The following is a 13261-nucleotide window of genomic DNA, read 5'->3' as shown; positions in this document are numbered from 1 at the left end:
TGTTCTGGAGTTCCTCGTCCGGGTGATTCGTGGTATATAGTTCTTGATAGAATGCCCTAAAAGTCTCTCCTATATCTTTGGTACGCGTCAGTGTGTCCCCTTGTGCGTTTCTGACGTTGAGGATGGTCATGGATTTTTGCTTTGCGGCTAGTTGTCTTGCCAGAAGACGATCCGCTTTGTTGGCTTTAATGTAGTATCTTTGTTTCAGGTATAGGAGGGAGCTCTCAGCCTTTTTGTTGCGGAGGAGTTCCAGTTGGCCCTGCGTATGTTTTAGAGCCTTCTTTAAGTTTCTGGTGGGGTGGGTCAGAAGTTCCTCTCTGATCTCATTTAATTTCTTCTCCAGTTCTCGTTCCCACCCATGTCTTTGTTTGTCTCTTGAGGTCTTCAGTGCTATCAATTGTCCCCTGATTACCGCCTTGAATGCCTCCCAGACGGTGCCCAGAGAGACTTCCTCCGTATCATTGTGTTCGAAGAATTCTATTATTTTGTCTTTGATGGTCTCGGCCATTACCGGGTCCGTGAGTAGCTCCTGCGGAAGTTTCCAGCGCCAAAGGCCTCCCTCGTTCTTTGGGGTCGCTAGTTCTAGCCAGAGTGGGGCATGGTCGGACAGTGCTATGGTGCCCAGCTCCATTCCCTGAATTTTGCCCAGGAGCCCTGCCGAGACCCAGAAGTAGTCAATTCTAGACATTGAATTATGTACATGCGAGTAATAAGTGTATCCCTTTTGTTGGCCCTTGATTTCCCTCCATGTGTCGCAGAGTGCCATGTTTTCCATCGCTTTTTTTAGGTGTTCGGATGGGACACCTTGGTTGTAGTGTCTTCCTGCGCTTCTGTCCAACTGGGGGTGTCATGCCACATTGAAATCTCCCCCTATAATGATTGCTCCTTTTGCAAACCCCTCTAGTCTCCCCATGGCATCTCGCAGGAAGCTATCTTGGCCCGTGTTTGAGGGCATAGAAGGACGCTAGGGTGTACACTGTGTTATGTAGTTTAATATTGGTAAACGCATATCTCCCTTCCTTGTCCCCTGACATTTAGGGTGAGCAATCTTATCTTCCCCATGTCGGATTGCCCTTCTTGGCTTTCTGTTGCGCCCTGGATGCTGGACCTCGCTCTCTTCCTGTAACACCTACCCTCCCTTCCCCCCAAAACTCCCCAACTGTTCCCCAACTGTTACCCTTGTAGCAACCTTTGCTCCCGAGGAGGGCCCGGGTACCTAAGGTAGCTCTGGCGTTCCGCCTATCGCTCCCTGCCCTCTGTAGACTCGAGACTGAATTTGCGGGGGATCCTAAACCCCGCATTGTGGTTCGACTTTACTGCAAGTCGTTCTAATTCCCCACCGGGCCTGTGCTGCCCACTGGTGTCGGTACCCTTCGTTGGGAACCCCTCTGTGATCCTTGAGTGTAGGTTAGTCCTTTGCCCTACTCCCACCGTGTTTCTGCCCTCGTTCCGCTGTGGGCAGCGGATTGAACCCCCTTCCGCCCTTTCTCTTTTTCTGTCGGACCGTGTCCCAGCCCTTCGGTCTCCTTTGCTGGTCCCCTGCTCGCGTTTGCTGGGGGCCTCCTCTGTTGGGATGTCCATTATTCGTAGACCTTCTTCCCAGGTGGTAACTCTCCATTGTTTCCCTTTGAAGTCGAACAGCAGACCGAAAGGGAATGTCCATTTATACTTTATCTCTCTCGTGATCAGTTCTTTTATCAGTGGGGCCATTTCTCTTCTCTTTAGGAGTGTAGTGGATGACAGGTCCTGATATAGCTGTATGTCCACTCCATTCATTCTGATCTGGTCCATTTGCCTGGCTCTCCTTAGTATGAGTTCTTTTTGAGGGTACGATGAGATAGCAGCCAGCACATCTCTGGGTCTCTCCCCTGGTGCCCCTGTACGTCTAGGGCCCACTCTGTGGATGCGATCTATCCCTATGTCGTCCTGGTCTTGTGCTTCTATGATGTCCCTGAATACTTCCTGCGTTGCTTTCTTCAGGTCTTTGTCCACGACGGATTCGGGCATGTTTTTTATGCGAATGTTCGATCTGCGGGACCTGTTTTCCAGGTCCTCACACTGCAGTTCCAGATTATGTGTTACTCGGATTAAATGTTCTTGTGTATCGTTGCTCTGCCTTGCCTCGTCCTCTACGTTCTGCACTATTTTCTCTAGTGTATCTGTCCTTTCTTCGAGGTTGGCAATATCGAGTTTACAGTCCTGGATCGCTTGTTTAAACTCATTTTTTAGTGAGGCGAATTGGTCGTGGACTGTCTCCATAAATTTGTCCTGAAGCTCCATGAACCAGGCGTGCATATCTGCTTTCGATGGTGGATGATTGGAGTCTGTGGATTGGGTGGAATCGTTTGTGGGCATTGTTGGGTCCTCCTGTGATCGGCTTCTGGTTGTCACCGTGGAGTCCGTTGCCCAAAGTTGTAGGAGGTTCGAGTCTTGCTTTGGGGGGATTGGGTTCTGTTGGGATCTCACCCCTTTACTTTTCCCTTTGGACATGGGGTTTGTGGTCAGGATGCCTCCGCTGTGCCGCCGGTGTTCCAGTGACTTGTGGTGTGCCAGAGGATCGCCCTTGTTGTGGGTTCCCCTGTGTAGGGCGGTGAGGATTAGTTTGGTCAGTCCCCCCTCACCTTGCCCCCTGCCCCTTCCTCTTATTTGGATGTTGCGAAATGTGGGGTTGGGGGTGCCAGTCTCCTCTTATTGTTGCGTGGGGGCTTGTGGGGGATACCCTCTTCTGGGCGTCCGTTACTTTCTATTGGAGCGGTGGCGAGGGGGGGGACCGGGGGAGCCTCTCACCTGGTTGTCTGTGGTTCCGGGTCTTGCCGCCTGCGTCTCCCTCCTCCGGGCGGAGGCCGTCCCCTGTGCCGCCCCCCCGCCGCTTCCTCTGCGCCTTCCGTGTCGGCCGTGTCCCGCGGGCGTCCTCTGCTCTTCCCTCGTTCTGCCTCTTAGGGTTCTTGCCTGCTCCTGCTCCAACCGCGGTGCCTCCTCAGCGATCTCCGTGGGGGATGGCGGAGGGGGGGGGGGCCTCTGGTTCCTGTGCCGGCCCCTCTGTGTCCTGGGCGCCTGCGGAGATGGTCCGCTTCCGTCCCGGGTTCCCCTGTCGCTGTTGTCCTCAGATTTCTGGGCCGCGCTGTATTTGCTGTGCCGCGGTGGGGGAGGGGCGTTTCACTCTCGCTCCGCCGTTTCCCGTCTTACTGTCGGGATTTCGGTCTCCGCTTTTCCCCCTGTATCTGGGTGGGTAGGGCTGCTGGGTGGAGGGGTTGGTGCCCTCCGGGTCGACGCTCATAAGGTGCTAATTAAAGGCCCGGCCGGAGCGAGCTTCACTCGCGTCTCCCTGCGCCGGCGGCCATCTTCGTTTCCCGCTCCTGGTTATTTTGAGCTGCAACCAACCTCTTGGTCTCTGCGGTCCCGGGTAAGCTGACAGGTACTGCGCTGCTAGGAGGCCTCGCCGCCGCCCTGTATACTCTATTTAGAGCAAGCGTAAGATTTAGTCGGTGTGTATGCGCGTAGGGCTTCGGGTAGCAACTTTTGACCTCATAATGAGGAAAATAAACAAGGAGCAGGATTAGCGTCTGAATGGTAGGCAGCGTAAAACCGCTGGAACATTGCGCCTCTCAAATCAAAGTTATGCCTTTTGCGCAAGTCTGCCAGGAAGGGGCGCAAAGGCTCGTCAGAGAGGATGAAAAAAAGTAGCTGCCGTTTTCACCAAAGGTGTTCTCTGTTACTGCAGTGAAATATGTGTGTCGTCATTCTGTGTATCGTGCTGCTCCCATTTAACAGAGCGAAGCCGAGGTTTTCGCTGCTGCCCATTCTCGTGGCCCCCAATGTACATAATATCTACAGGCGCATTAGGCCTTTGACTTGGTTTGGGAGTTATGTTAAAGGATATTTATACCGCGCGCTATCACCACGTCCCTGGACCTCTGGCAGATATGAAAAGCAATAGGTTAAGTTAAGTTAGTAGGGCTAAACCAAAAAAAAAAGCGCAAGAGAGCTGTGATGTGCTGTTGGCAACTTCAGCTTCTATATACACTGTTCGCTTAGGTGTGAATTGTCTGTCATTAGTTGTCATGTGCTGTTGTGCAAGGCTATGCGTGGATTGTTTAATTTTTTCTGTGTAGTGATGTGCGTGTGGTTTGTTGTGCTGTATAGGTATGGTTGTGTTTTGTTTAGAGTTTGAGAGGTGTAAGCAGAGGGAAGGGTTTTTTAGTGGGGTTGGTTTGTGGTGGTGCTTTATTGTGCCCCCCTCAGTTTTGGCCACCTGTGGCACATGACCCTGCCAGTGTTGTGTATTGGGGTGTGCTGGGGGGGGGGGTCTCCCTCCTATATTCTGTGCAGGGTTGTGGGTTGTTCACAGGGCTATTAATTGTTAATGCCTCCTCCGCCGACCCCCATGTTCAGACTAATAGGTTTCTACACCGCTTTGTCTCCTTTGTCACGGTCAGGGTTGGATTGGCCCCTCGGCCCGGGTTCGGGGAATAACATTTCTTTTTCTTTTTTCAAAAAGCATTTCATCCGTTACGCCGATAAATGAGTACCAACACAGGTTGGGTGATATTGTATGCATATTTGTTCTATAAAAAAAGAGCTTCAGCATAAGTGCTATGCAATAACATTATAATTTGGCCTTGGACTTCTGCTTGGATTCACAGTAATTTGACAATATGGATCTATACACAGGTATTAATGATACATATGGTGATCCATTCTTGTATGAAATGTACATCACATTAGTGAAATCATAACCATATTTTTCGTAGTGTACTTAAGAACAATGCTATTTGATGCCACTTCCTGTTTTGTCAAGGGGTGAAAGGTCGTGTTTCATCGCTTCCGGGGATGTCACTTTGGGGTGGGGTCAAATGACATCATACCCTGTGGTGTCATCAGAGATCAAGGGTCGTGAGGCGAGCGGGGGGCCACTTTTTTTTGGGTGACCGGGCCTATTTCTTGTCCCAGTCCGACCCTGAAGAGAATAAAAAGACCCACTTAGCCCGAAGGTGGGAAAACCTGCTAGAGGCGTCCCAGCATAAGGATTTAACCACGTTATGGATGTTAGCCCATTGGGATTGAAACTACCAATGAAAATGAGCTTGCATGTAACATTACCCCAGATATGTGGAGGAATCACTACAGGGACTCTGCACTATTCATTGGGCTCTCAACTGAAGCCAGTTTCTGATGATAACTCGATGGAAGGAAGAGGGGAATTTAGACTAACAATCAAGGAAGTAGTGGACGCCATCAACTCCCTGCAAGGTCAGAAGGTTCCCGGCCTCGACTAAATACCCATTGATCTATACAAGGATGAGGTATCAATCTGGGTGCCATTATTGTGCAGTAATGGCATCTAAAGCTACCCCTAAATCTTGGTGGGATGCTGAAATAGTCCCCATTTATTTAAAAAATAAAAGGTGATAGGGGATGCCCTGCTAACTACCACCCCAACTCACTTCTTGATGAGGGGGAGGGGAATGTTTTTGCAAAGGCAATCCTAGCACACCTTCAGAGCAGGGTAGCCTCGCATTACATCCTCAACCACCTTCAACCAGCCTGGTTTCCAGGCTGGTTGGAGCACTATCTATTCAGTATTCGTGGACCTCCAAACAGCTTTCGACAGTGTACCTAGAGAATTGCTGTGGCAAGTACTTAGAAGGAAAAGTATTCTCACTCGTTTGCTCGAAGTAATTAAAACCTTTATACGGAGAACACGGTGGCTGTACGTTAGGGAATCTGGAGGAGATACGACCTGCCCTATAGATTTAGAGAAGGGCCTTGTGCCAGGGGTGCATCCTGGTGCTGCTGCTCTTCTGCATATATATAGGTGAGGTGATGTAGGAGTTGGTGGTGCACTCCCAGGGCCGCCCTGGATTGGGAACAGAGAGAATATTGTGTCTCTTCTTTGCCGATGGCGCTGTTCTACTATAAACCACGCCAATGGGACTCAAGCACACCTTGCACAGCTTTACAACTAAAAGCAAGCAACTTAAACCTGCGATAAACAAGGGTAAAACAAAGGTGATGGTCTTCAGACCAAAAACATCCTGACATACGAAACTGAATATCCCAATAGACGATTATGCACTAAAACATGTCAGGGTATCCTACTGCTCCCTTCTACCCCTCCCAACTGTCCCGCTCACCCATGTACCCTTAGAGGTTTGGTCGGTCTCTGGGTCATTTGAGTTCAGTTTCGGGCTTCAGCGGTCGTCTCCCCTTCACTGGCATGCTGCAGCACCTCTGCAGCATCTGGTCCCCAATAGCAAGCACTTCTCCTCTTGACTGCGCTGTCCCTTGTCTTCGCCCACCTGCACTGCTGCTTCTCCCTCTGGCCAGGCGGTCCTTCCACGTTGGACTGAATGGGCACACCTTTGTAGACCCAGTAAGCCCCGGTTCTGCAGCCCCTTCTGTTCGACAACAGCTTGAGCGTTCCTCCAAGGAAGGCTTCCTGGTTTTCCCTTTTCTATTTGGTATTGGTCTTGGCCAATCATAATTCGTGAAACACTAGAGTGCTCAATAGTGTTTTGAGGAGTGCTCGTCATGCTTCTGTACTCCCTCCTGGTCCCAGTATTTCCCTGAGAGTTCTCTTTAAGGTTGACCTGACTCTTCTTAGTCCCAGTACCTTTACTATACAACTCCCTTGGGTTGACTATGTTCTTCATTGTCCCAGTACTGTTACTAAATACATGACACATGGGATGGCAAGGTAACGGAGGGTTAGTTGAGTATACCGCTATACACTGTTCCTGCTACCTAAGAGCACCCAAAATGGCACCTTATATGTGGAGTGTGACTTGGAACTCATTATGTAACTTTCGATCAATAACCCAGGAATGCATTGCGCCAGGATCTAGGGCACCCCATGGCTGTAAAAATACAGAGAACCCCTCCCACCCATTATTACATTGGAGGGAGGAAGATCACTGCCATGGCTAAAGTGCCTGAAACAGGGGTTGGCTGAATTAAAAATACATGAGGGATTAACAGTAAAAGTAAAGTATTAATCAAAGATGCTTATATTGTCAGAACTAAGAAGAAACTGGAGGATGATTGCAAACAGCTGAGCACGGGATGGCTTTATTTAAGTAACAAACTAGACTTTGATTATGAAGCTTATTTGGATTGGCTCAGCACCCTTTTTGCAAGAGCACTATACATAACGTATAGATTGAGCACAATACAGGTGGAAAAGTTTACAAAAGGCTGAAAAAGCGCTAACTCAGCTTGTTGCCAAGTCTGTGGACTGGACGACGAGTCTATTGCCGATTGTATGCTATTTTGCCAGGGGCATGGATTACTGAGGGGCTGTATTTGGTTTTATTTTTTTTTTTATTTGTTTTAGTTGAAATTAATCAACCTTTCAAATACAGATACAAAATACATAGACATATAAAACTTTATCATAAAATTTCTACTTAAATTAAATGGAAAGAAAAAAAAGAAAACAGAAAAAGAAAACAAAAGGTAACAAGAATACATAAAAAATCAAGTGTAATTGCATAATCAATAAAACCAATGAAATAGTTGAATAGCTCCTCGTTTACTTAGGCTATTCAGAAAGCTGGGCATTCCACGAGTAAATGATGCTTTAACTTTACGCAAGGGAACAAACGACCCCAATACTGTCCGTTATGTAGCCAAATGCGTCCACAGGGCGTGGCTAAGGAGATGCAAACTGATCAATGTACACATTCCGCCCGGACAGGCGTCTATTTGACAAAAGTACTATTTAACATTTTTATTGACATGGAGGAAATGTATATTATGAATGCTGTATCAATTGTGGCTTTTGTAATGCTGTACTATTATCATGTCTGTTATTGTGAAATGACAATATATGATTATTGTGCACTTGCTTTTATGGTCTTAACACCGAATAAAACTGATATGGGAAAAGTATGTGGACAAGGCTATTTATAGGGATGCTGGCATTAGGCATCGAAATAGCTGCGGTCTTGCACGAAGTAAAGTATTTATGTACTTCTTTTTACTGTGTCTTTGAGGTGTATATATATATATATATAAAGTCAATATTTGGCTGTATGTATATTAAATTTAAAAAAGACATTTAAAAAATGAAGTAATCCAGGAATTCTGGTTGCCCCCAAAACCCCATCGTGATCACAACCCTAAGATTGATATGTGGCAGCAATGAAAATACACATGTGTGGTCCCTTCAAGTCTCCTTACCTCCTCCATCCTTGCTGGGGTCAGAACAATAAACATTTCAAGGGCGCCATGAGTACTTGTGTTCTATCATTGGTACAGAACACTTTTTTTTAACAATGGTGGCCTTGAAGAAGGTACACAGGCTGCAGTATAGGTGTAGGGCACGATTGGAAGTAACGGGAAGGTACCCATGGGACAGTATGGATAGAAAGGTGCACATATCCGAAAATAGACACAATGGTTTTCAAGTGGTGTTGCAATTAGTGAGCCAAAAAACCCAAATTACTTTGTGTTGACATATGTGTGAAATATATCCATGGTTTTTCGGTTAGTAAAAAAATAGACTTTTTTGAATTCATACTTTGTGCCCATTTAATCCAAATTAAAGGACTGCTCTGTTGGGGCCACAGATCCGACCATATCCATAGAGTGGTGTGGGTGGCAGCAGGGGAGGTTTGGAGGAAGCTCCTATGTGTGCTATTTTTGGTTGGCATTATTTTTACACCCCATCATTTTTGTGTTGGGAGTATTTGCCTGCTTTAGGCAGTTCAAGTGACTGGCAGTCCGCTTATCTCTAGGGCTGCTGAGAATTCAGGACTAGCTTCATTTGTCTCACTTGGCGGCTTTGGGGGCGCCAGCCTATCTCCCGGTTCCCCCATACACCAGCCCACCTCAGTGTGTGTGCATGGAGGCCTGTGTGAATCTGCCTGCCGGGCTGAAGGCCTTCCTTTGCATTCCTTTGCAGTAAGAACTTGGCACCTCTCTTCCACAGCAGCTGAGAGCCGCAGTCATTATGGTGGTCGTGGTCCCCTGTGATTGGCAGTTATTTTGCTCCGTCAAGAAGCAGCACCTGTTGCTGTATGTTTCGCCATAGAGAGAGCGAGGTCAGTGGAGGAAGGAGCGCCACGGCGGCGGCAGAAGCACCCTTCAGCACAGGTACCCCTTTCAATACATCTTAATAAAAAACATCGTAGCAGCCTGTACTTTAATGTAATAGGCCGTCTTTGTACGGCGCCATTTCCCATGTAGTGGTCTCCAGGCGCTGAAGCTTGCGGGGTGAATGTCATATTGTGCCCGCGCCTGGGATGCCGGACCTGGGGCAGTGGTAGGAAGAAACGAAGATCTGGTTGACAGGCTTCCTGGTTCTCTTCATGAGGGTGACGAGAACCTTCCATGGGTTATCTCGAGAGTTCTCGTGGAAGGAATCCTGAGGATTTTGCTTTAACGTAAAGGCTCTTTCAGGCAATCCTTTCTAAGCCGTACCTCTAAGTGGTTGTTTCAGACATTGCACCCTAATATCAACTGGTTTCTTGAGCATGGTTTCTGGGTGAGGGCAGTCTGTCGATCGGGTGTCTCTTTGAGAGCCTCATTTTTTAGTGAAAGAATTGTGTAGCTGGCGTCATCGTTAGTTTGCTTTGAGAGAGAATAGAATATGCCTTGCTTTGTGTTGGGTGAAATAATGTGGGTTTACTATCCAGAGAGCGTTGAGTTTGGACATAACAACCGAAAAGCATATATAACACTTGTTTATTACAGATACATAAAAAATGCTGTTAGAATGTATTAGGAGCAGCTTGGTTTTGGCTTATAGGCAGAGCTTCCGCGCTACCTATAAAGCCAAAACTATTCGCATAGGAGTACAGACAGAAGGGACGTGGAGTGTGAGAAGGGATAGAGAGCCTGTGGGTGTTAGGCTTTTTACCTACCCCTTGACTGTCCGTGCTAATGGTAAACATTGTGGCCATTTCCCCCCAACACAAAGCCTGTGCCCCCTCCAAACCCACACACGATTTCCTGGGATTATGCTTGAACTAGTTTTGTCATGCAGAAACATTAAACTATGGGCTTTTATGGGGCTCCCATTGTTCTATTTAAGCAGTCTTCTGTAAACTAAGGGCTTAATTGCAGTTGTAAATCTGCCCCTAGAGTAGTACAAATGTCATACAGCTGTGCTTTCAGTCGCTTGTTTTTTTAAGTGATATGTGTGCCCGTGCATCTGTTCCTTGTTTTAGATTCCTGTTGAAAACATGCATTTGTAAAGCCAATGATTTTTGCTGTTTTAAAAGGCATTACAAGTCCATTTGCCAGGTACTGCCTTCATACGCCCATATATTCGGACCATTTGCAGTTGCCATTTTGAAGCCAGGTGTACCGTTATGGCAGTGACTGGTATTGCCTATACCATGTCTCCACAAAAGCGAAAACTGTTGGCGTTGTCATTGTTTGTTTGTTTTGCTATGAGCAAACTCAACGAGCTAGGATTGGAGAGAAATACGTATCTAGGGTCAGGATTCTTGTTTTAACTTCCTTTATATAACCACAGCAAGACTCTTTTAACTGATGATAAGATGTCTTGCTCAACGTCATGCTTCTACTATGCACAGCAGCAACGAAGAAATGAGAGCATCAAGGTTTATTAATGTAAGGAACATAAACACATGTCGCAGAAAGCACTGCATTCTGGGTTGTATGAATAATGAGAAATGATGCTATATGTAAAGATGAGCATAGGCGGCCCACATCTGATCTAATGTTCACTCACACTCTACTGGCTATGCTTCTAACCTATCCATCCGAATAGCTCACTGGCATTACAGCAATCGGAAAATGCATTTAGTGTCACCTAGGTATGCATATGAGACCATGGCATTATCAGTGCTAAGGGGTGAGTGTGCAGACTTGCCTGTTAATTTGAGTTTAACGGAATTGAGTGTTTTGTTTCCACTCGAGTAAAGGGATAGCTAGCTATTATGGGGGAGGAGTTTGAGATGGTAACTATACGATGGAGAAACTACCACCTGAACACTTTTTCATATTGTTGTTTTTAAAGAAATATAAATGGCCCTATTGCCAGTTTGCTTGATTCCACGACTGATCACTCCATTGACCTGGTTCGGTAAGGACCGAATTCTCAAGACCCAAAGTCATTGGGCCTCATCACAAGTTGGGCTGTATCCTGGCTGTAATACCGCCCTACTATAATAGCCTTAGCACGCACCGGTCCGGCGGTATTACTGCCGGATCACAGGTCGGGCGTTAACAGTAAATCCCCATCCTCCATTGGATCCAATGGGGCATTTTCAGCGTTAATACTGCGGGCTAATACAGCTAGCGGTAATAGCGCCGAAAACAGAGCGCTAAATGGGATTTTTACCTCCAGAAAAAAGCTGGAAGCCCTTTTAGCGCCCAACTCGTGATGAGGCCCATTGAGTTTTGCCTAAAGAGAGCAAGTTTTAGTTTTGCTCCAGCTTCAGTGGGACGGCAACATTATGGTCCAGTGGCAAAGCCTCCCCGTGGACCTAGGATTGGCTTTGAAATTAATTATCTGGCCTCGAAGAATTTTTCGCAGGCACCATTACATTTGCCAAAATGTGAGTGAGCACCATCGCTTTAAGCCCATTTCAGATGTATTTATCAACTGTTAACCCCTCTCTGCCTTCTTTCCCTGAGACGATTTTCCAAGAAGTTGCACAGAGTGGATTTGATTGACTCTTTTAAATTGCAGCATTCTTTACACTTCTACGCCGTTCATGATTCCATGGTGCGGAGGCTGCCTGTGTGAATGCTTTCAGATCCTCCATTATCCATGGGATTGCATCTCGCAGTGCTAGAGAGCGCCAGGGGACCACTCCAGTGGTGATAGTGCACGGTACAAATAGCCTTTAACATTAACATTAGAGTCACCTTTATATATGGGGTACGCACCCTTGACGGGCCAGAAAGGATGTTGGCTGACTCAACAGAACTGTGCTTTAAACTTTATGCAATTTGGAAACTGTAATCTCTTGCACCATGCTTGTGATACCTGCATCAATGTCATCCTTAGTCCCTTCTCTCTGTTTAGTCACGTTTCATTGAGTCAGACATAAAAGTAAGGCTACTTTACTTACGAGCAGGACCTTCAGTAATTGTAGTCCAACATTTCAGGTTGTCCCTCTAACTGACTTGACATACTTGTAACTGGGCAGGGAAGGCACATCAGGGGCATATCTGGTGTGCCCATTATAGGGATGCAATGTTTGCCACATGGCATCACCTGTAATGGGGTTGAAGGCCTATGAGAACCAGCTTGGCTGCAATATTGTAAAATTGTAGGATGTGTACTCATGACACAGGTCCTTAGACCTCTGAGATATTATTAGGCGCAAAAAATGTTCAATCGGGGATTCATGGACTTATGAAAATTGTCTAGTTTTTGGAAGAAGTCACCTTTATTTAATTGTTTCATTTTCATGTATTCTAGGTAACTTTGCTTTTATAACTTGTTTGAGATCATCCTGTTGTTGTCATTTTTTTTATTGCTTCAATGAGTTCTTGAGTTTGGTTGCTTGAATACAGTACGTGGTATGTATGGATAGTTTGTCTGCTGTTTTTGTGTCCTTGCACAGTTTCAATTTATCAGCTACCTCTGGCTTAATGAAAATTCTTTTGATTTAAAGAATTTAATTTGTTTCTGGTAATGTATAAATAAATGTACTGTTTAAAGTAAACCCCCAGCCGGTCCTCTTTTTCTGTATGCTCACTGATTGTTCCGTAACCCCAGGGTGATAGGCACACTTGCTTTTTCAGTTGACTATCACTTCTTATAAGCCTAATGGTCAGATTTTAATTGCTGCTAAAAGGTGATAATAGGGCACCAGGAGTTTCTTATGGAAGGGGCCTTCTAAGCATATACATAAAAGTACAAGTTAATGGTCTGGACATCCATATTCGCCTGGCTATAGTTAAATAGCAGTTACTATGGTGAATACATTGACATGAGGGCAGCCTGCAATTTGTCAATCCAATACCTGCAGCAGAGCGGCTCAGTCTTCCATCCTTCTAATGTGATAAATTCTCCTTTTTTCTACAACACCTGACGACTTCGCTAGACAAGTCCAATCTATGAAAGTGTCATCCAAACAGGTGCTCCCCTGTTCCTCCACAACCACCAAGGAGCACATTGCCCCCTTGCTCCAGTTTGGCCGATTTCTGTAATCACTTTCTCGCCACTGGAGCTTTCACCTCTCTTCTCAAGCACTCGCTTGTGCACCCCCCTCCTAAAAAAGCCATCTGCCGATCCTACATATCCGGCAAACTATGGTCCGATTTCTATCACTCC

The 13261-nt window shown here is 46.5% G+C and overlaps 1 protein-coding gene across 4 annotated transcripts in view; it reads left to right on the top strand.

The window, feature by feature from the left end:
• The window catches only part of JSRP1 (junctional sarcoplasmic reticulum protein 1), an 835213-nt gene that overhangs the window by 342659 nt on the left and 479293 nt on the right, over nucleotides 1–13261 (top strand). Inside the window, exon 2 of one of the 4 annotated variants that reach the window (XM_069649523.1) lies at nucleotides 8933–9096. The exons of 2 other annotated variants lie outside the window; for them this stretch is intronic. In XM_069649523.1, coding sequence (XP_069505624.1) covers nucleotides 9021–9096 — 76 coding nt within the window. In that variant the 5' untranslated portion in view covers nucleotides 8933–9020. Of the gene's footprint in view, nucleotides 1–8905; nucleotides 9097–13261 lie in introns of all 4 variants that reach the window. One more of the 4 variants, XM_069649524.1, reaches the window with a different exon arrangement.

This window comes from Ambystoma mexicanum, chromosome 1p (genome assembly GCF_040938575.1).
Source record: "Ambystoma mexicanum isolate Mex_15411 chromosome 1p, UKY_AmexF1_1, whole genome shotgun sequence".
NCBI classification, from domain to species: Eukaryota; Metazoa; Chordata; class Amphibia; order Caudata; family Ambystomatidae; genus Ambystoma; species Ambystoma mexicanum.
Note: the sequence above shows the minus strand (reverse complement) of the source record. Positions and strands in the feature narration are given on the sequence as shown.